Genomic DNA, 22,803 nt, shown 5'->3' with positions numbered 1-22,803 from the left:
GGTGAATGCCTAAATGAATAAAAAAGACTTTTGCTTGTTTTTACTTTTGGCAGCGCAATAAGAATCATAAACATGTCTTCTATGCTTCAAAAAGAAAAAAAAAAGCCATTAATATGGTACACCTGACCAGGAAGAGAGGCAATCTCAGTACCTATCTGCAGGCAAATGCAAAGGGTCACAGACCCATTTAAGAAAATGATGACTGTTATCAAAAAAAAAAAAAAAAAAAAAAAAAAGGTAAGCCCTAGTAACAATTCTGCATAAAGTTGCTGTGTTGTTTGGAGGGGAGATGGAGGTGTCGTGGTTAGGTGAAGCTGCCGCCCGCCGCAGCAGGGCGACATCGTTAACCCAAAGACCATTATAAGAGGGAATGCACCGTGTGTACAATGAGGGCTAGGCAACTTGCGCCGACGTTAGAGCTTGAAGAAAACACGGAGAAGTGGAGTTTCCGGCGGATCGGGAGTCCACGCCGGGTGGCAGCTGCCCTGCGCCTGCGCCGCCTTTCCCGCATGCGTAGTAGCTGAGATAGGTTGGTCCGGCGTCCACAGACGTCCTATTGACTAGAAGAGAGCCGTGCTGGACGCGACGAGGGACCTGTTGCTTAATAACGCTTTCTGGGGGTTATTTATCCCTGAAGTGTCTTTCGCCTAACCTTGTTCCAGGCTTGTCACCGTGAGTTTCTCCCCTGCGGTCAGGGCAAGGGCACATCTAGGCAGGTCCGAGGCGTTCATTGGTTCCCTAACTCCACCCCTTTGCACAGATATGCAGAGAGTCAGGGATTTATGGTAAAAAAAAAAAAAAAAAAAGAAAAAAAAGAAAAAAGAAAAAAGAAAAAAAAAAATAACGTGACTCTGATTGCCTCTCCAGGTATATATTCCTGTGTCGGACGTAGATTCGGGAGTGTCAGCATTGTAACTGTGTGTCTGTGCTTTTGTTTTCGTGCGCGGGGGACTGTTTGTGGCCCATACAGTGTGGACACCACCACGCAAACCTGGGCAGTGGGTTGGTGGCAGCGCCCAAATTTAGAGACTGTCTCAGGCCTAACATGAAATTGCATGAAAATAGCAGGCATTTTTCCTATTGCCTTTTCCTCCATGTTGGTAGACTGGCTTGATGTATTTACGTTTCCCCGAAAATATACACAACGGTATGTTTTACTTTTGCAACACGTGGGTGTGCATTTTCACTGTCAATAAGATTTTCATAACGTCTCTAAGAGGTTTCACCACTTGACAGCCTTGCTGACAACGGTCAGGAGAATGTACCCTCGCACTCCAGCCAACATGGGGCTAACTTTCTTATCCGGGCCAATCTTAAAAACCGACAATCATTTCCCGTTGTTTTACTTTGAATTTCTTTCATCATCAGTGAAGTTGAGCATTTCATGCATTTAACCGCCATTGCTTTTCTTTTTCTAGGAATTACCTGTTCGTGTCCCTTGCTCATTTTCCTATTTTTCATCGTTTACATATTGATATATAAAAGCCCTTTATGTAACAACAGTGAGCTCGTTTGTAAATCGTGTTGGTTATCACATTACAATCTCGGGGTCAAAAGAATGTTGCAAAAGCGATAGGAAGTTTTTTTGCCCTTAACACTGCCCTTCCATTGCTTTTGCAACATTATTTTGATCCTGAGGCTGTAATGTGATAACCAATGTGATTTCCAGATTAAGGCACAGAGAATTTAAGTGGCTTTCCCAAGGTCACACAGGATTTGAACCCAGGCAGTTGGCTCCAATGCCTGTGATTTTAATCACTATGCTGTTTTCTGAGTTAGCTTCACAAAGCCATGCTCACAACAGAAAGACATGGTCACAGAGGTAGTGTTTTAGGACCCCGGGGTGTAAAACGGGTAGAGAAGGAAGTACAGTGAGTGTAAGTTCAACTGCTGTAGGAAGTGATGAACTTGCAGGTAGCTTTTGACCTTGCTCTGTATCCACTTGTACCATCAACAGGATATTCTCATGTGGAGTCTGGGAAGCGGCACAATTCAAAGGACTAATAGGAACCTCTTTTACAGATTTTGCATTTTGATAATGTGATTAGCTACATTTTCTTTATACAGAGACCCAAAATTATAGTCATTGGTTTAAAAATATGTAAGAAAAATATCAGGGCTTGAAGGCATATTAGGACATAACATTTCATTACTAATTCAGTTTGGATCAATGACGTACTTCAGAAAAAATGGTAGAAACCTTTTCCTATTCTCCAACTAAAATTGATTTGCAGATCTATGTACAAATCATTGTTGTGCTTTGCACCAAACCTAATTTTTTACATTCACTTAAAACCGATGTTAGCTTTAAATGGTGGTTTATAAATATAGTATACATTTTATAAGGAATATAATAGACAACGCTACAAGTTTTTCTTGTAAGAAAATACTGTGGACTTGGCAAACATAAAGGGAAGTGGTTTAGTGATATACGAAGCCTGGTAAGGCTGTAATGATTGCTCAACTGGCTCAAAGGTAAATGATATCTGTCAACAATTAGAACAACAGTGAGAGAAACTGATCTGCCTTTCACAAATCGTTATAAGATGGGGGCTGAATGTACATACCAACACATTAAAATATCTTCAGTGGTTAAGACATCTGGGTAGCATACATTAGTTGTCTGAAGACTGCCTTTTCCAGTACAGAATAAATCATACGGCTGGTCATAGATATAAGGGAATAGAGATAAGGCCAACAAAGTGTTTGCTAAATTATTTCTCCTGATTTCTATTTGAGGTGTTCCTGAATTATTAATTATCATAACCAGTTTTTCCACATGTAACACTTAGTATACCAAGAAAATAAGTATAGCCTGATTATGATGTTATAAGATAAAGAGAATTCAAAGTCATTGAAAGCCACTTTATTTCCATCTTAATTCCAGACTGCTGTTGGTTACAATATGATATTCATGACCTCACATCAGTTTCAATTCTGTCTTTCTTCTGAATGGTTTCAAGCACGTCACTCATTTAATGTCATTTATTTATGTTCATAATCCCCGTGAACAGAATGTGGATGATAGAAAAAAGATGTAAAGAGGGTCAAAGGCGCATCAAGTCAAATACGCAGAAATTAGTGGCAGAAGGATGACTATGACTGAATTGAGGTTTACAATGTCCTTTATATTCTGTATTGTGCTCTCTTATTGCATTGAAATCATGTTGACTTGATTTGATTAGAGGGGGGAAAGTTTTTGTCGTAGGTTAGTTCCCCGTAAATACCCTAAGGCAGAGATAAAGTACAAGAGGTTAATTGGGGAGTGTTCTTGGGATCACTTGTGGGAGGGAAAGGAAAGAGGTTGGATTGAAGGTGGTGGGGGGAGAAGTCGGGCCATGATGCATTCGCAGCTAAGGCCTCAACTGACCGCCCTGGGCATTCAAAAGCTAGGATGGGCCATCAGTTGAGGCAACAGCCCAGTCGGAGTGGGGAGTGGCCTTTACATCCATTGGTTGACCAGTTTTAGTTTAAGTGGCTCTTCTCAATTCCCAAAGAACAGTGGCTGCTAAAGGCCATCCATTGGCAACACTTAGCAACAGAGAAATGTCTAGAAGGGAATCTAGTTGGTGTATCCCAGCAGCAGAACAGTCACTAAAGCTGCAGGGTTTGAATGTGTATTTTTAAAAGTGAATATACTTCATCCTAAAGGCCGTTTTCTCCAGATTTTTTCATTAGGGCCAGGAACTACTCTGACACTCATTATTTTTCTACATAATTGGTCTTCACTTCAATTCGTTATATTGTTTGTTCTCTTTATTTAGCTACTAATGAAGATGGTAATAATCAGCAGATTAAATGTTATTTAATCTCCAAAGGAATATTCATTAATTTTTCAGAAACTAATTGTAACCACATGCATTCCCTCCCGTTTTTAATTTCTCCACCCACACGTATTATGCTATTCATACGTCCCTTGGCACTTACCAGCTTTATTTATAGACTTTAGGTTTCCATATTTTACCCTCAACCCCCCAAAATATTAGCTCTTCGTGGCAGATGTTATATATTTTTAGCCCCTGGAACACTTTCCGCGGTCTTTGCGTGTTATACGTCTCATACATAAACCTTTTTCACTTGCTTGTAGGCCTGGGCCAGTTTCCCTTATGCTTCAAAATGTCCCGTCTGCAGAGAGAAAGAATACTAGAGAATTGAGAGAGCTAATGCTGAAGTGGAGTTTTTTGCAAGTCCCTTTTAGTAAACATTTATTGAAGAATCCACAGAGTTAATTGGGGCAGTCCCAAGTAAGCACTTAATAAGTAAATGTGTTGAATTGAATTCAAGTAACTGAAACCAGTACTTGACTTTGAAAGTAACAACGTTCTCTCCATCTCCCTTTAGGGCTCGTCATGGCTTCCAGTCACACTGTGTTGATGCGGTTGGTAGCCTCAGCATACTCTATTGCTCAGAAGGCAGGAACCATAGTCAGACGTGTTATTGCTGAAGGAGACCTGGGTATTGTGGAGAAGGTACTAATAACATCTCATCTCATCTCATCTCATTTCATACCAACTTCATTGTTGTTCCTTAACGTTTAGCTCAAGGCTATAATAATCTGGATAGACTTGAACAGTTGAAATAATCAGTGGCTCCCTTGTACAGATTGCAGAATGCCAGGAGAAAGAACAGGAAATATTTATCCTAGAGAAGAAAAGAGCTGGGGTACCTTCCTTTTTTCATATAATTAAATGGCTGTCAGTGTGACTTTTTCTCGCTAGATCCCTGGTATCTAAATTTGATTGATATGTAAGTCATCTTCACATTGAACAATTATTTTGAGACGTTTCAGTCAACAGTTATTTATAGAGCACGTACTGTGTGCCAGACATAATTCTTTAGGGAATAAAACAAAGAGCTCTGCCTTTGTGGCACTACCTTTTAGCAGAATAGTACTTTGCATTGAGATAACCAGCAAACTTCAGTGTGGCATAAAAGAGTTGACTTTCATGATCATTGCTTAGCTCATTGCAAAGCATTGTAAAAATTCTACTATTTAAGATACTCTGTAAATTGACCTAAGCAGGCATACATCAATTGCAGCATGTCCTAATCCTCTCAGAGCAAACTGACCCAGGAGGTTGTGGCTTTCAATTGTAAGAGTTTCCACTGTCTTTCACTAGCGCCACTATCTGACCTATGGATTAAGAGTGCCGTAGGTGAGCTATATATTAAGTAGTACTGCTGTTCATTTTTATATTTTAGAATTATTTTTTTCTATACACCAGTGAATCATCCTGAGGACCTTTTGAATTATTAGAATTAGGATTAGTGAGTGGAAATTATAGAAGGGTCCATATAAGGAATATTTCAAATAACTGAACTTCCAGTTTTTAGCTTTGACTGCCTTGAAAAGTAATGAATTTCCTATCTCTTAATCTGTTTAAGCAAAAGATTTATCTAGAGATCTTATGAAAGGAATTTCTGAACCGGGGGAGAAAATGTTTAATGATTTCAAAGCTCCTTTCCAAACTCTAACCACTGTACTTCCCATGAGAATAACCAAGCCAAGAAACTCGTTGACTTATTTGATGTTAAGTTCCATGAATGTAAATAAAAACAGGCAGTGTAATTTAAATGATACAGACACTCATGCCTTAGGAATCAGGGCAACTTATTTCATTTCAGTTCTGCTAAAATTTGCATTCTTTGTTGCAGAGCTGTCCAACAGACCTGCAGACCAAAGCTGACCGACTGGCACAAAGGAGCATATGCTCTTCACTGGCACGGAAATTCCCTAAACTGACGATTATAGGGGAAGAGGTAAGACATGTCAGGGAGATAATATTCTTTCTATGGCCTGTTTACCAATATGGATTTATAATTGCCATTTTAATGACTTATACACCACTATAATGATTTCAAGCATTATATCTAGTATTTTAACACAGAAATGAGTATGATATTCCTTGGACTTGAAGGAAATGTCTGATTGTGAACTATTTTCGTTCACGTCTAGGTCAGATGTCTCAATTCTTGACCATTGAAGATATGGTTACTTTTAATAATATTCAGCATACAAACTATAAGATGGGCCATGTTCTAGAACTTTGGAATAAAATGGATTTTGCTCTTTTTTTTTTTTTTTTTTTTAATTAGGCGTACTTGCTTACTTATCCAAAGGCTGTAACGCTGTGAAAGTGAAGGAAGTGATATCTCATGTAATTGAGAGAGTAGAAGTATCTGATGTCAGGGCCACTTACTTAAAAAAAGTTTATCATACTTAAAACTTCCTTTCTTTTTAAATGCTCTTCAGGATAATGAAGTTGGGACCGTTGTAATCAACTGTGATGAACCATATATGGTTATCTTTGCAGTTTTATTGGATTTGCTTTAAAGCTTTAAACATAGTGGTAGAACTCTGAAACCTGTGATGCTGCATTGCTGAGATGAGGGGTACTTTGTAAACTTGAAACAGCTTCCGTAACCCTCATGTTCTCTGCTTTAGGATTTGCCTGCTGAGGAAGTGGATCAAGAGCTGATTGAAGATGGTCAGTGGGAAGAAATACTCAAGCAGCCATGCCCGTCACAGTACAGTACTATTAAAGAGGAAGATGTATGATCCCCGTTATTATTTGTCTGTTGATCTTTGGTTTTTGCTGCAGTAAAGGAAACAAAATTTGCCTGTAATGATGAAAAGTTGGTAGTTGTAAAACAGGGGAAACCAGGAACTTGAAATCCTTCAGAGCCAACGTAGAGTATCAGGCAACCATGTGGGCTGTGTGACTTACTAGTTGAGAGTTCAGTTTCTCATGCTACTGGTTTCTTCCCTGCTCTAAAACTATCATTAAAAATGCTTTCAGGGAGAACATCTAACGTGTTATTGAGTACATTTGGTAGTAAAACAGTTCATTGGTGATTGGGGCTAGAAGGAGACGAAACAGATCACTACCTTCTATTTTGGGGAGGCCATAAAAATCAACTTGCTCCCTTTTTATAGTTGCTTATATTAAATCTGTGACTTCAGATAACTAATTTATTTAACACACATTCATTAAAGACTTACTATGAGTAAGGCACTTTGCTCTGTGGTACGGAAGATATAAAGAAAATGAGACGGGGTGTCTTCCGTCAGAAATAGGCCCTCCCTCAAAAATTCACATCAAGCATTATAATTCTCGTGGTTAAATGCTGCGTATCCTGAATCACGTTAAAAGTCCTAAGTAGAAGGGATTTCTTTTTTTTTTAGTCTACTGTCAGTGTTATAAATCATTTAATTTTCTTTGCCATGTATATACGGTGACCTTAAGTTCCTCGGACTGTCATTTTTTTAAAAAATAAGCATTTATATATAAAAATGAGTAGCAACCACATATTGTTCAAAATATTTTGGTGCCATGTCACAGTTTTCCCTGTACCACCCTCTAGAGTTCTGTGTGTTCATGGCATTGTGTTTAATGTTCAGGTGACAATAAGCTTTTATCATTTAAGCATTTCATATTTAAAATTCTTAAATAGGGCTTTTCTCTAATTGGACTTTTTCCATTATTACAAAACAATAGGTTTTTGGTTTTTTTTTTACTGTTAAAAACTGATGACATTGATTTAAGCCATCCATAATATAATGTCAAAAATGAAAAAAAGGGTAGTTTCAGTTAATCTATTTAAACTTATGTTTTCTATTTTGTGTGCTTAATTTGGATATTTTCTTTTTTTAGCTTGTGGTCTGGGTGGATCCTCTGGACGGTACCAAGGAATATACTGAAGGTCGGTATCTCTTTTAGATTTGGATTTGACAGCACTAGGACTAGAATATGTTTGGTTGTAAACATTTACTATTTCACATGTTGTATGAAAAGCCAGTGTCGTATTTCATGTCTGTGTCCTAAAGCTGTGTTTGTGCCCATCCTAGCTAACTGTTGTTATACATCAGTAATTGTCAAAACAGAGGGAGAAAATTCAAGTCCTTCAAATGTGACTCCACAGCCCCACAATTCTAATGTCCCTCTGGTGAGAACAGCTGACATTAAACCAGTGTTGCCAAAGGGACTTTCCTGAACCTCCCAGCGTTATTGGGGTAGAAAACCATTGAAAAGGTCAGCTGTGCTGCTCTTGTTCTGCCCCACGCACGATCTCCTCGTCTGTGAACCGCTATCTCACTTCACAGTCTCACCTTTAAATGTGGGTTTCAAAACACAGTATAGTCTTTCTCCTTTCTAAAATTATCTGAGAAGATGAGAAAAATTATAAGGCAGCAAATTCAAATAAAGCTGGCAACATTAAAGTAAGAAAGACCAGGCTGAGACCCAGAGTTTTAGGTTTTAAGAGTGTAGCATTAACTTAGAGTTTTATTTCTGAAATAAAGATCTATGTAGGTTTACATATGTTGGTTCTTAGCTTCATAGCTTGAAAAAAGAAAATTCCTCATAACTACTAGAAAAAACTCTCTCTGTCCTTGGATGAGACATACCTATGAGTTACCCACGCTGAGCGTGTGTGTGCATGTGTATGTATGTGTGCTGAAAACATCTCTACTCCCCTGAGAAATACGGAAACTGTAGCCAGCTGTAGCGTGTGTCTGAGCACCAACACAGCACCCCCACCTGCAGAGATTTGGATTCACTAGCTCAGGAAGGAGCCTGAGAATCGGTATTGTAAAAATAACACCAGTGAATTCTAATGCTGTTTGGTAGTCTATGGACTCCACTTTGCAAAACCTTACTTTAGAGGCTTGAAATGCAAGTTTAGAGCGTAATCCTGCAATAGAGAGAGAGCCAGCAGGCAGGTGTGAGGTGGATGGTGGCTGAGAGGGAACAGAGGAATCTAATGTTTGTGGAGTTATGGCTGGTTTATTTGACTACTTTCCAAATTGTATCAATGAGACCCTGTGCATCAAATCAGTTAAGTACAGTAGACCCTACTTTTGTCTCTGGCCAGCTCTCTCTCATAATTTGTGTATTTTACCAGAAGTAGGATTGATCATGGATGAATCATTGCAAATCCCTTACCTTTACTGCAAAAATAACTTGGAGCAATTGATGTGCTGATGAGGAGTCATAACATGAGAAAGTTGTGTAATTGATATTTATTTCTTCTTTATAGGTCTTCTTGACAACGTAACAGTTCTTATTGGAATTGCTTATGAAGGGAAAGCCATAGCAGGAGTTATTAACCAGCCATATTACAACTACCAGGTATTGCTATAATGGACACAAAAATATTTTATTAGGTGAATAATTATAGTGTTGCATGATTTCCGTTATTAGCGAATCCAGTGATTTGTAGTTTGGTTGCACATGAAGTCATCTTTTCAAAATACAGATTCTCAGGTTACACTCCAGACCTACTGAATCAGAACCTCCGGGGGCATTGATGCTAGGAATGTATAGTATGCATGGATATGTGTACACAGACACACTGTTTATTGCATATATTTTTTATGTATGCCTTATGATTCAAATGCAAAAGTTTGGAAATTAGTGATATGGTTCTTGGATTAGCTTGGTCACTGAGACACCTGATTTACAGGTGGTTCTTGAAGCACACAGAAGAAATGAACCATTTCAGCCCAGAATGATGGTAATCATGTTGTTTTCCAGGTAATACTACAGAGTGCCTAAATGGTAGTCAGCATTGATAGCAGAACCAAATATGCTCTTGCATTCTTTTCTCTTATTTTTCTTTCTAATCTACTTTGACTTTCTGTTATAATTTCAAGAAATTGTCTTCCTTAGAAGCAAGAGGTTAATGTAATTCCAAAGCAGGAATATATCATTAAATCACATTGAATGTTAAAGGAAATTGAGATCAAATACCTATGGTATTTACATTAGTGTGACCTTGACAGAAGTTCAGAGAAACAAGTAACCAGAGTAGGGAATATTACTTCTGAATTTCCATTTGCGTTAACAGCAGGATTACTCTGTACATCTAAGATTAATTTGTTTTATTCCACCATTTGATTGAGTATAAAGTTGTATTTATAATTGTGCTTCTTAGGATTACTTAGCATAAATAGTTTTGCAGTATTGGGAAAGTCTCTTATGTTGAATTGTTTAAGGGTCCATTAATTCTTTTAACATGTTTACTCTTTATACATTAGTATGTACAGATAAAACTTTGTGGTTATTATGTAAACTTCAAAGTACGTTGATACTGTTACTTAAAAGAGAAGCATTTCATTCATAGATAACATTGTAACACATGGCACATTTCATTAAGAAAAAGATTCGAGTGCTTAGAAGTTGTTAACATTTCCATCACTTTTTTTCTGAGATTAGAAAAACTGTATTCATTTTCCACAGAACAATGGAAAGCAGAAGTTAAGGGAACACAGGAATGAAGCAAAGGTGAGAAAACTAGCTGGGGTTTTGCCTCTACTAGTAGGAGGAAAAGAGGTAGGCAACTTGTACCCCAGCTAGTCATTTTCCATTGCACGTACCAGTTCATTTTGTCCTGTCTGCTTTTCCCCATTGTTACCTGTCTCTTTACCACTTTCTGTCTTTACACTCTCTTTTTCCTTTCTCTTCCTTCTCTGTTGCTAATGCCTTAAAATTTAGTGCAAGAAATAGAAAATTGTTCAGCTCTCTTGGTAGTATACAAGGCTGACTATTCAATTTTAAATAATCGTCATCCTTATAATAGCTAACATTTATCAAAAGCTTACTGCATACTGCCAGCCTCAAAGGATTCACATGCATTATCTCATTTAATACTCACCTTTATCCTTTAAGGAAACCTTCCCCATTTTAAAGAAAAGGAAACAGGCAAGTGACATACCCTGGGTCACCCCAGGGTTTGTCAGTGGCAGATCTGGGATTCAAACCCTGGTCCGAGCTCTTTCCCATTACTTTAAATTGCTCTCTTAAGCCAGATAAAGGACTTTTAACAATTAAAACTCCATGATTACGTCTAACAGATATCGCAGTTTGTAGGCACTGAGAGGAAATAGTATGGCTCAGTGCAAAGAAACCCAGTCTCTCTATATCGGAGCTTCTTAACCGTTATGGGACTTAACTCATCAGTAAGATGAGAATATCAGCCTTCTTTACCCCCAGAAAGTTGGTGTAGAGACTTTGACGGACAGGCAGTGAGAGAGACTGAGGGAGCAACTGCGTTTACGTCACCGGGGTGCCACATTCCTTGGTCCCCTCCTCTTTGCCTCCACATTCACTTACCGAGGAAATACGACTTTTTAGGGACCCGAATACTCATGTCCACTATTTGGAATGCTTTCCTTTTTTTTCAGAATAACTGGAGACCTGGATTAATAAGTAGGTTTCTTGAGTGTATGAAATTAATCTCGGCAATCATGCTGAAGCTTAATGAGCACCCAGAGCCACAGGAAAGCCCCGTCTGTGCTTTTCAGACTCCAGCCTCTCCCGTAGTACAGAATCGAGGGAACAGAGGAAGCAAATAAACATATATTGACCCCCCCCCAGTGCTTATCGCCCTATTTGCAGGGAGTGCTAGCAGCAGACACCCTTCAGCTGCCACCTCTTCAGGGACTGCCTCACCTGTAAAGAGCTGCTTCGCCCAGTGACACACTTCTTCCCATGACTGTGACTTCTTCCCATTGCCAGTGACTGATTGCTGCAGGGATACAAAGGCCTGGCGTTTCCTCGCATTTGGTGCAGCCTTGGAGAGCCATGCTAGCTCCAGAGCTCCCCCTAGGGTCAGTGTGGTAGTAAAATGACAATGATAATGCAGTCTTAGCATCTGAAGCTATTGTTAGGTCTGCGTCGCAGCTCAGTTTCTCCCTCTGTCCACTCATGCTGCCATCCCTCCCTTGCACGGTGTTGATCCCAAAGGCATTTCTTAATAAACACCCTGTCTATCTCAGACTCTGCTTCCCCAGGAATCCAACCTGCCACATAAGCTTGTATCGCTATAACAACCCCCAGGGTACTGCTATTAGGACAAATAAGATGATGTGTTTGAAAGCGTTTTGATAATAAACTGTAGTTTAATGAGGAGGGATATTGGCCTTGAGTACACCTGAGCCTAAGTGTGGTTATGATTTTCCTCGAGTCCGTGATCAGGTGACATAAAGATTCCAATCTCATTTTTCTCATCTATAAAATAAGGATGGTAAGACCTACTTCCTGGGGTTCTTTTAGAGATTAAATGAGATGATATATGTAAAGCTCTTAGTATGATGCCTGGTACATGTTAAATATCCAGCAAAATGTACGTGCACAGTGGAAAGTTTGTGCGACCTCGTGTCTGTATGTCCACAATGTATATTATGTTACATAATTGTACTTTGATACTTTGTGTTAATCATTTTATGTATCAGTTTTACTTTCAATGAAATACAGTTTACGTTTTTCTGTATGAAGTGTACAGTTAGAACAATGTGGTTGCAAATTCTTTGAGTTCTGCAAAGGAAAATAACAGATTCTAAGGTTGTGTTGTCATTGTCATTTTACTACCATAATTGCCAGTAAAATCTTTGACCTTGACCCCCATTATCCATGGCTACTCTTCAGTACCAGCCTATTCAGTTGCTCCGTCTCGATAGTAGCAAAATGCATTATCACCGTTACCTATTCCCAAAATAACATGATCCTTATTGTTTCTTGGATATTGAAAAGTAGTCATCAATACACAGTGTATCGTTTCCTGGAGACTTCTGTACCCTTGGCGAAGAGCCATTTCAAAGACAATAATGAGATTATTTGATAATCAGAGAGCAATAGGAATCATACAATGTTTCCTTTTCTGAGGACTGCAGGGAATGACCAAAAGTTCCCTTTAGTACCTTGGAAACCCAATTATCAACCAAAGCAACAATGAGAATAATCAGTTGATTCTCTGGAGAAAATCTGTGTGTCAATGATATTGTTTTCGTACTTGATAATATGTTTTAGTTTTTAAAAATGAAGATGCTAATGTAACTATCCTATTGATGGCTAACATAATGACAAGTTTTGCTACTGTTTTACCCATTTCCATAGGCAGGACCAGATGCTATGTTGGGAAGGACAATCTGGGGAGTTTTAGGTTTAGGTGCCTTTGGGTTTCAGCTGAAAGAAGTGCCTGCTGGGAAACACATTATCACGACGACCCGATCCCATAGCAACAAGCTGGTTACTGACTGTGTTACTGCCATGAATCCTGATGATGTGTTGCGAGTGGGAGGAGCAGGAAATAAGGTACGGAGCAGGTCTGCCATCCACTCTGAAATGCACCTGAATCACTGAAAGACATACTGAGCTTTTGAGACATGTGAAATAAGAGTTTGGGAGAAGACATTAAAGATTGTAATTTGCCATTCAAGGCACATTTCAGCAGCAATTGAATTTTTCAAAAATATCAAGGTTCAATTCTTTTTTATCTAAGAGAATTCAGTTGTTAAGATAAGACCCCCTGCCTCTTGCCAGCCCTTATTTTCTCAAGGACCCTCTTGGATTACTTCCTAGACCTGTCTTCTAGAGACTCTGAGGATGGGCTTGCTCACCCCCTCCTGGATCCTCCCCCTACTCCTTCATCTGGGCTGCCAGCCTGGGTGTGAAATGGAACACAGTGTGAACTCCATCCCTAGCCCTGATCGCTTCTCACGTGATTGCCCCCTTGATAGCATCATGATGACATCTCAAATTCAACATGTCCAGTTTCAGCTCATCCTCTTTCTACCTTCCCCCAGATGTGTTCCTCTCCCTAGTTCCTATCTGGTTAATGGCACCACCATTTGCCCCAGTGTTTCAGCCAGACACCTAAAAGTCATCCTGAATTCTTTCTTTCCTTACATCTTATCAATCCGGTCTTACCTATGGATCTTCTTTCCTAATTCTTTCCTAATGTCTCCTCTTATCCATCTCAGCCACCAGTGCTCTAATTGACGCCTGTCATCATCCATCACCCAGACTTTACAGTACCTTCCAAAGTGGTCTCCCTGTTTCACCTCAGTCTTCACAAGGCCCCGAGAACAATTAAAAATGCAAAACTTACCATATGTTACTTCCTTCCCCCAATCCTTGGATGTTTCCCCTTTACAATAATTTAAAATCTAGGACCATGAGAATGGAATGAAAATTCCTCTATATCCTGATGCCTCAGCACCCCCAAGCCTCATCTCCCGCCATCCCCCAGCACATAACCTAGGCCCTGCTGATACTGAGCTGCATATAGTTCCTGATACACGTGCATTTTACACTTGTGTGCCTGGCAGCAGGAAGGCAAATAATAAATATTTATTGGACTGAGTGGAATTAATTTCTCCTCCTACTGGAAGCAATAACTAACTATTTTTAGATTTTTCTAAAAGCATTTACTGATAAGAGGATGATAGATGTGAGTTTCAAAGTAACAGTGTTTTGAAAAAAAATCTGAAACATTTCAAAGTGAAAATATACTCATTCCAGTATTCACTGGAATATGATTTCTCTTTGCCCCTACTTTTGTAACCACAAAACCCCATTATCTCTTATATTCCCAAGGGGCACCTTCTCCTTAGGAACAAAGGCCCCATCTTACACAACACCCCCCACCTTTTCTCCTGTGAAAAGACCCTAGTGGGTAGTTATTAACTTTTACATCAAGGACCTCCTTGAGAATCCAGTGGAGGCTGCAGCCCCTCTTCCCTCAAAAAATATACTGGCAGAGTTCTTGGCATGTAATAAGATATGACAAATACTTGTTAAATGAAAGAAAATCCTTTTACTCAAAAGCCTGATTTAATTATTTGAAGGTGTTCTTAAATAGCACTGAAAGGAATAATTAGTTACGTTGTATTCACTGAGATTTTCCTCATTCTCCCAGTCTGGTCTCTTCATCTGAATATTTAAAGTCTGAGTTTTATAGTACTAATCATTTGACAGTATAACTAAAAGAAGTCAAGGGACTAATGGCAAGTCATTGTTTTGAGTCATGCAATTTTCATCAGTAACTTCAGTTTTATTAGAGTATTACAGGAATTGTTAAGGTGACTCCCTAAAAATGTATATTTTGGTAGTGGAAATAGCAATAGATATGATCCTGTTGACTTACGAAATTACTTGTTAGACTAATCAGCATCACACATCTGTTAGGACTTATTACAATTTATACATTATTGCAGTAGTTGGTATTTCTCTATCTTTTACATAATAACGGTCAATTGTTTACCTGATTGAAAAACTTCAGCGTTTCTACAATATAGTTTTTACAGTAAGAAGGAAAAACAACATTTAAAAAAAACTTTATTTTATCAAACTTGGAATATGGAGACTGTTCAGTTATGCTCTTTATAGCTTATTGACCACTTTTTTCCCCTCACATGACTATATTATTATGTACGTATTTTACGTTTCTTCATAATACTCTTGTCATTTAAACCTGCTAAAGGCTTTAACCCAAGTGGAGTCTGACAAAGGAACTGAAATACACTTGATAGAAATGAGCAATTTTTTCTTACTTGTACCTCATTCATTTCATGGTTGAGGGATAATTATGTTTAACCTTACAGATTATTCAGTTGATTGAAGGCAAAGCCTCTGCTTATGTATTTGCAAGTCCTGGATGTAAGAAGTGGGATACCTGTGCTCCAGAAGTTATTTTACATGCTGTGGGAGGTTAGTCCATTTTATTTTGCAGAATTACAGTTTTTATATCATTCTTATATTAGGCTAAGACATAATATTTCAGTAATATTACTTTTCCTAGAGTCTTAGGATAGTTAGAGATTATCCAGTCCAACCCCCACATTTCATAGGGGAGAAAAATAGACTTTCAGCCAATTCATTTTTCTTTAGTTATAGTTTCTCTTTTGGACCTTGATCTGCATATAGTTAATTTAATCAAGTCTTTTAAAATTTACAGCTTTAATTTTAGATTTTTTTCTTGAAAAGCAAAATATGCGTTATCGTCTCAGTTTCTTTTAAGTGAATATTGGGAAATATCTCAGTTCTAGTGCTAAAGGTCAGAGTTAACATTTTTTAAGTCTGACTGAAACTATATTACAACTATATACATAGTAAGATGATTTTTCAATTTCAAATAGACATTAGGTCACATCTACTCTTAAACACTTGATTTTTTTATTGTATCATTTCTCCTAGTATATTATTATATCAATATCTCATTAACATATTACATGACAAGGAGGTTAAATTCATCATGATATATTCTCATTAGAATGTTAAAAGAAGCTGTAACATAATACAGATGTATTTTATGAACATAAATTGTTCAATGTTAAACAGTAGAATAAAAAAATCACTTTTGAAAATGGGGATAGTGGTGATGGAATATAACCAACAGGAAAAGTAATCAACTCAGGAAAAGAGAAATTAGTTGGTACTGAGAAATATTAACCGAAAATGCTAAATAAAATTATTTTAATGAAAATCAGTCAAAATTGTTCTGTAGTCTTAAATTTCAAGTGAATTCACACTGAACCATTATCTTCCTTATTTTATCCGGAATTAATTGGCTATTGCATAGGAAAGCAAGAGGCACTTAAAAATAACTAGACACAGAATGTGTCTACATTGACATTGTATTGATGTTTTTTTCTGTAGGCAAGTTAACCGACATTCATGGAAATGCCCTGCAGTATAACAAGGAAGTGAAGCACATGAACTCTGCAGGCGTCCTGGCTGCCCTGAGGAATTATGACTACTATGCAAGTCGAGTTCCCGAATCTGTTAAAAATGCTCTTGTTCCTTAGAGGGACATCTCATTTACTTATAGGAAAAGGACTTGGTTCTCAAATTAATAGATTTTAAAACGAATCGGAGGGAATTAAGAGCTCCACCTTTACTCTGTTCAGTGTTGATCAGCGATTTATATTTAATTACTTAGAAGTAGAAACTAGAATTTTAAAATTCCTTGATAATAATCAACCAGATCAATTTTGACATCTGGAGAATTTGTAAAATCTGTCACATTTCTTTTCCTCCTTTTATTTGGAGAAATGAAAGAAAGATTTTGTTCCAACCGACTATCCTGGTCAACTGATAATCAACATTCCTATTGTATAAACCAGATTTCTTTAGGGCACAGAAGCACAAGTTGTTACCTGAATCTCATTCTTGTTTTTCATAGTAATGTTAAAAGTTTTCCGGTTATAAATACACGAAAATGTTATTATGTATGTTGATGAAACAGATTTATGAGAAAAGCTTCTTTAAATTATTTGATTCTAGCTGGTATCTGTCCAGTCTTTTAAATAAAGTTCTCTGTTATTGGATTAAGCCAAGTGGTTTGATCATTTAAAGTTAGAATTCACTAGGTAAGATAATACAATATAATCTTGCACAGTTCCTGTAATCTAGCCTCAAATCCTCTTTTGACACCTTTGGCCACTCCCACTTGGAACTCTCTTCTCGTCCTGATTTTCGTCTTTCCTTTTCTAGCCACTCCTACTCAGTCTCCTTTCTTGGTCTTTATCTCCCGTCCCTTAAATGTCAATATTAATTATGTTCTAGGTGAGCTTTTTCATTAGATGATCTAATCCACATGTATGGCTTTATTTAGGGCCTTTTACCCCTAATTTCAAAATCTACATCTAATTTAGAACTCTTAAAGTCTAGATTTCTACCCTCAAAAGCCTACTAAATTCAGAGAAATGTTGGTGTCTATTAGAAAGTTTGAAGAGCACATATAATTTTGGTTTATTTAAAACAGGTCATAAACAGAGTATTTCAAATTTAGAAGATAACAGTATTGAAATACTCCTTTCTCGTGAAGTTGAAGATTTTGTCCAAAGGGAATTTTAATGGCCAAAGTGGGTTTACATGTGTTGGTGGAGAGAGAGAGAGACATGCTAGTTAATTATTAAATTCTTAGAGATGACTATGAGATTTGAAAGAAAAATAAAGAGAACCTGTTATTTCTAGCAATCAATTTACTGGAACAACTCTGAACTTTTTCCAAAAGGAGTGACAGGCTAATAGCATCTAAGGGGAAGAGACTGTCAAAGAAGAGGATGCCCTTGGTCCTACTGTGCTTAGTGAAATTCTCAACAATGAAAATTTTCAAAATTGGTAATGATGTTGGAACAATTTCCATGCCAGAGTCTTCCTCAGTCATCTCCACACAGGACTTGTGTAGGATTTTAGACGCCATGATACCGATGCTCTTGGTCATTCCCAAGAAGTTGGCGTCCTGTTGACTGAAGGTGTCCACCATCCAGTGGCTCCCAGCATGGCCTTGAAGTCATGGGTCTCTTCCACTTTGAACTTAGGTAAGCACAAATCCCCATTCTGTGATCTTACCAGGATGTTATTTCTCAATGGTGAGTTTATCTTCAAGCTTCTACAGACCATTTATTTCATTTGGCAGCAACAAAATACATGCTTAGAATAGCGTAGTCAATCATGCTTAGATCAGTAAAATCATGCTTGCCTTTGCTTATGGTATATTTTTCAAAGTAAATTTTGTATCACTCCCTCCGCCCCTGCAGCAATCAATCGCTCTGTGGCCTTTCCCTGGTACTAATTATGAGAAGAGTAGGAAGGCCTCCCAGTTGGTGCTAGGCACTGCAGGGAATCCAAAGATGTCTAAGATAAGGTTTTTCAGCAAACAATGTTAAGAGCTAGCAGGGTACACAGAAATCAATTTCCACAGAGGGAGGTAGAGAGGCAGGTTGTTGTGCATAGAATCACCTGGAGAACTTCATAAAAGGAGATTATCGATCTCATCCCTAGAGATGCTGATGGGAAGGTAAGGGTTAACCGACATTCATGGAAATGCCCCGCAGTATGACATCAGTCCTGTTCTGATGCCGGTGTCTTCCCTACTCTGGAGGCTGGCGATGCCTATCAAGGCGCAGCGATCTTTAGTGGTGGGTTGGGACAGGCAGGTAACTTCTCTACAGCTGCATTAAGCACTCAAGTCCCATATTTAATCTGAGTAGCACTCTCCAGTAAAAACGGGTGTCTTTGGGGGTTGAGAGAAAGTCTGGGAGCCCCAGAGCTCTCATAGCCCCGGAGTATCGCGCACGTGTACACACACACACACACACACACACACACACACACACACGTCACGAGGATGTAAGCGAAGAAAACATCCTGTGAAAGGCATGCTCATGCAGTCCAGGCAAACAAAGCCAAGAAGTTGGGGCAGCGCCTTTAGTAATAAGGCCTTTTATCAATCCTTTCTTTTAACCCTTAGTTTCAAGCATGAACTCTTGAAAATACATCTTTTTGGGGGTAAAAAAAAAAAGGAAACACGAGCAGAGCTTCCCGCATCCTCAGTGGAACCAGGGCAGTCGGCTTGCTGTGTGTCCTTCCAGGACGTTTTCTGTGTTTCCAGAGACAGTGGCCCCCGACAACACACGACACCTTGTGGGTGTTTTGGCTCGTGCTTCGTGTGAACGGCCCTCACACTGTAGAAACGGCCACATCCCTTGCTTTCCTCGCTCTACGAAGTATTTATTGTAAGTCTCATCCACTTTGGCGTCGTCGCCAGGGCGACATGGAAAGCCACGTAGCCCTTCGGTCCCTAGATGACCAGGGGTCAAGGTCCAAGGCCCCGGCACCCGCGACGGACGCAAACGGCGCGCCGCGATGACGCTCGTGGTCGCAAACGGCGCGCCGCGATGACGCTCGTGGTCGCACACGGCGCGCCGCGATGACGCACGTGGTGTGCGCGGCGCGTAGCGGCCTCCGCGCAGGGGCGGGGCGAAGGCTGCGGCAGCGTCCAGCGCGTCCACGTTGCAGCTGCTCGCTGTCGGCGGCTCCGGGGTGGTTCGGCGGCTTGACAGGCGCACTTAGGCCCGCAGAGCCGTGGAGATGGCGACGCTCTGTCTGACCGTGAATTCAGGCGACCCTCCGCTGGGTAAGGGCGGAGGCCGCCGACCCGTGCGGGTGGCGTCAGCCTGGGAGGGTGCGGGCCGGAAGGTCGCCGCGCCCCGGCTTTGCGCAGTGGCGACCGGGGTCTGGGCGACGGGGCCTGCCGCTCTCCCCCGACGCGGACACGGTGGAGCCTTCGCGCCCTCGCCTAACGTGCCCTGGCCGGTGGGCCTCTCCTGAACACAGTTTTCTCGGACGCGGAGGGAGGGAGGCGCGGGGTGAGCCGCGACCGCGTCTCGCGGGGATGGGGGTGCCGCGCACCCGGCCCCCGGGAGCCTTTTGGGCACGGTTTCCCCTGGAGACCCGCTCGTGGGAAGTAACAGGTGACAACTTCGAATCCCATTCACTTGGCCGCCCCTCCTCTTAGCGTGTCCCCCTGTGCCTCGCCTCGTGCCGCCCTCCCTCCTCTTAGAAAACATCTTCCTTCCGCCCCACGGGCGTTTCTTTCCATCGCGTTGGGTTCGAAGCACACGCGGCAGCACCGCAGTGGCTTCTAAAACGTCATCTGAGAGGTTGCATGTGTGTGTAATTAAAAGTGGCGGCGTGAGCGCCCTGACACGCAAGCCCTGCGCGCTGGGCAGTTTCTGCCACCCGTGGGTGTGACGCCCCGTGGGTGCGGTGAGTCGGACGACACGGCGGCCCTGCCACCTGCGGACGCGGCTGCAGTGGGATCTGGGATCGCGTTGTCCGCGTGGACGGGGCTGTGGATGGACAGCTTAGGGTTTCAGCTCTGTTCCTTTGGGAAAGTGACACTCACACAGTTACTGTATTGATCTCGCGTTGTTAATGCGTGTGTGTGTGGGGGGGCACAGACGTACCGATCCTCGTGGAATGTTCCGGAAGCCCGGATCTTTTTGTGATACGAGTGGCCACCGAGAGCTGGCGCGTTATGCGTCGCGTGTTCAGTGCTGGCGCTCTGAGTGCAACGAGACAAAAACCACAACTTAATGGCCACTTGGAACGTTGTGAACATGCTAGTGTTTCAGCGCGTTGGTTCCCGTGATTGCGGGCTCACCTCGGAAATAAACGGGTTTGATTCTTGGGCGGCAAAGCGCGAGATGGTGTGACCTCATAGTTAGGAGCAAAGACGTGGTTCCTGGAGGTCTTTCTCCAGTCCTGGCTGCCACTTACTGGTGGAACCTTGGCAAGTCTCTTTGTTTGGCCCCTCATTCAGTTTCCTGGTTTAAGAAAGGAGGATTAATGTCTTCCATAGGATGAGTTGCCAGAATTAGGGACAAAGGATTAATGGATCACTTTGTGTGTCGAGAGGCAGGTTACACCGTGTTTTAGATTTTGAATTCTGGACCGCCTTACACCTGGAATCAAATCCTGACTGCCACATATTTAGTCAAGGACTTTGGGCTAGTTATTTAACCCTTCGGAGCCTTACTTTCCTCTTCTGTAAAATGGACATAAAGGCGCCTGCCTCATAAGTTTAGTGCAAAGATTAAACAGCATAATGTCTGTAAAGCATTTAGCACACTGCCTACCACGCAGCAATCACTCAGACGCTATTAACAATAGCTTTTATACAAGGCACTGTTCTAATTTCTTCTTGTCTCCTGAGGGAGGAGAAGATTAATTTCAGAGTCCCTTACCGGAAGCTGCGCGTGTTCCAAAGTAATGGGACTGTGCCTGATTTGGTATTTCTCCAAGACCGAAAGTCTGTAGTACTTTCTGTTTGAAGACTACTGGGGGAAGTTTACTCTTTGCTGGATTTAACATTGGCTTGTTGAGTCATCCTTACTGCTTTATGATTTAAGTTTTAAATGCTACTTGGTTTATAAAGAGAAATCTTTTTACCTTACTATTTTTAGGCGCTTTGCTGGCAGTAGAACACATGAAAGACAATGTCAGCATTTCTGTTGAAGAAGGGAAAGAGAATATTCTTCATGTGTCTGAGTAAGTGCTTTTCTGTCTTTGTTTTCAATACTGAACAGCATTTTCACAATTCAGAATTAAACATCGTATGCTTGTTTTACTTGCTCATTGGTAGATTGTCCCTATAAGAAAATACTCTTGCTTCATTCTGGAGGAACTATATCCAGAGACTTCTATTTGTCAGCAAGCTATCGGGTTCCACTTGTAATCTGTTTAAGAGAAACTAGAAATGCACAGAAAGATTTATACCTAAGGATTTTTAATTCCATTGTCATTCTGGTGGAAAATATGGATATTTAAAATCAATAGTAGTAGGAAATAAGTAAATTTGGTAAAAATTATTTTTTTGCTATTGTCTCTTCTCCTTAGTCTCTTTTTCTTTAATAGTTTTGTGTCTTGTAAAAAAAATAATTTTTATGAAGTCATACCGGATTATGGTAGACTCCAAAACCAATTACTGGTGTCCTTACAAGAGGAGATACACAGTGGGAATGCGGCTACGTGAAGACTGAGGCAGAAACTGGAGTGACGTAGCTACAAGGCAAGAACACCAAATATTGAAACAAGAGGCAGGAAGGACCCTTCTTTGACTTGGAGTCTCCAGAACCATGGAAGAATAAATTTCTGTCGTTTAAAAATAATGAAACAATTTTTTTACGAAACAACAATTTTACGAAACAATTTTGATGGGGTTTGATCTGCCCTCTTTACCTGGAAGTTGATAAAACTAGCTTCTTATATGACAGTATGTCCTTGTTGTTGCCTTGATGTATTTTAAACCACTGTTATTCTCAATATCCCAATTATATTTTCATATTTTCACCACTGAATAAACGTGTAGGGACTAATAAAGGGATGATCACATAGGCAGTCTACTCTGAAGTCAGTTATTGGATTTAGCTGTGCATTTCAGAACAAATTCGAATAGGATAAAAGCAGTACAGAACAAATTAGATCTTTTTTTCTTTTTTTTTTTAAACTATAGTAGAAAATACATGATAAATATAATAAGACTTCTCTTTTTACATTTCTTATAAGTCTCAGGACTGTTACTGATTTGCTAGAGCTACAGTGATACTTCCTCTCATGCTTGTATTCTAGAAATGTGGTATTCACGGACATCAATTCCATACTTCGCTACTTAGCTAGAGTTGCAACTACAGCGGGACTCTATGGCTCCAACCTGATGGAACATACTGAGGTG

General features: G+C 40.1%; 2 protein-coding genes across 8 annotated transcripts in view; both read left to right on the top strand.

Moving 5' to 3' along the window:
• The first annotated feature begins 503 nt into the window (after nucleotides 1-503).
• Nucleotides 504-17,114, top strand: BPNT1 (3'(2'), 5'-bisphosphate nucleotidase 1). 4 transcript variants are annotated; one of them, XM_081039209.1, is made up of 11 exons: nucleotides 504-672; nucleotides 4,088-4,244; nucleotides 4,342-4,469; nucleotides 5,656-5,760; nucleotides 6,446-6,553; nucleotides 7,656-7,704; nucleotides 9,040-9,131; nucleotides 10,242-10,286; nucleotides 12,897-13,094; nucleotides 15,386-15,491; nucleotides 16,440-17,114. In XM_081039209.1, exons 3-11 carry the CDS (start codon nucleotides 4,350-4,352, stop codon nucleotides 16,586-16,588), a joined length of 972 nt encoding a protein of 323 aa, XP_080895335.1. In that variant the 5' UTR covers nucleotides 504-672; nucleotides 4,088-4,244; nucleotides 4,342-4,349; the 3' UTR covers nucleotides 16,589-17,114. The 4 variants fall into 4 exon arrangements, with proteins under 4 accessions (XP_080895335.1, XP_080895336.1, XP_080895337.1 ...); XM_081039210.1 differs by lacking the exon at nucleotides 4,088-4,244; XM_081039211.1 differs by lacking the exon at nucleotides 10,242-10,286.
• Nucleotides 17,115-19,482: 2,368 nt separating this feature from the next.
• EPRS1 (glutamyl-prolyl-tRNA synthetase 1) overlaps nucleotides 19,483-22,803 on the top strand; it is a 49,829-nt gene continuing 46,508 nt past the window's right edge. For 2 of the 4 annotated variants that reach the window (XM_081039135.1, XM_081039134.1), the window contains exons 1-3: nucleotides 19,535-19,704; nucleotides 21,536-21,620; nucleotides 22,701-22,800. Coding sequence is in view for 2 of the 4 variants with exons in the window: in XM_081039133.1 (XP_080895259.1) it covers nucleotides 19,659-19,704; nucleotides 21,536-21,620; nucleotides 22,701-22,800 (231 nt within the window). In the remaining 2 variants the exon portion in view is untranslated. Of the gene's footprint in view, nucleotides 19,705-21,535; nucleotides 21,621-22,700; nucleotides 22,801-22,803 lie in introns of all 4 variants that reach the window. The other 2 variants (XM_081039133.1, XM_081039132.1) reach the window with 2 other exon arrangements.

This window comes from Rhinolophus hipposideros, assembly GCF_964194185.1.
Source record: "Rhinolophus hipposideros genome assembly, chromosome: 26".
Lineage (NCBI taxonomy): Eukaryota > Metazoa > Chordata > Mammalia > Chiroptera > Rhinolophidae > Rhinolophus > Rhinolophus hipposideros.
The sequence above is the reverse complement of the archived record's forward strand: the minus strand, read 5'-3'. Positions and strand labels throughout refer to the sequence as shown.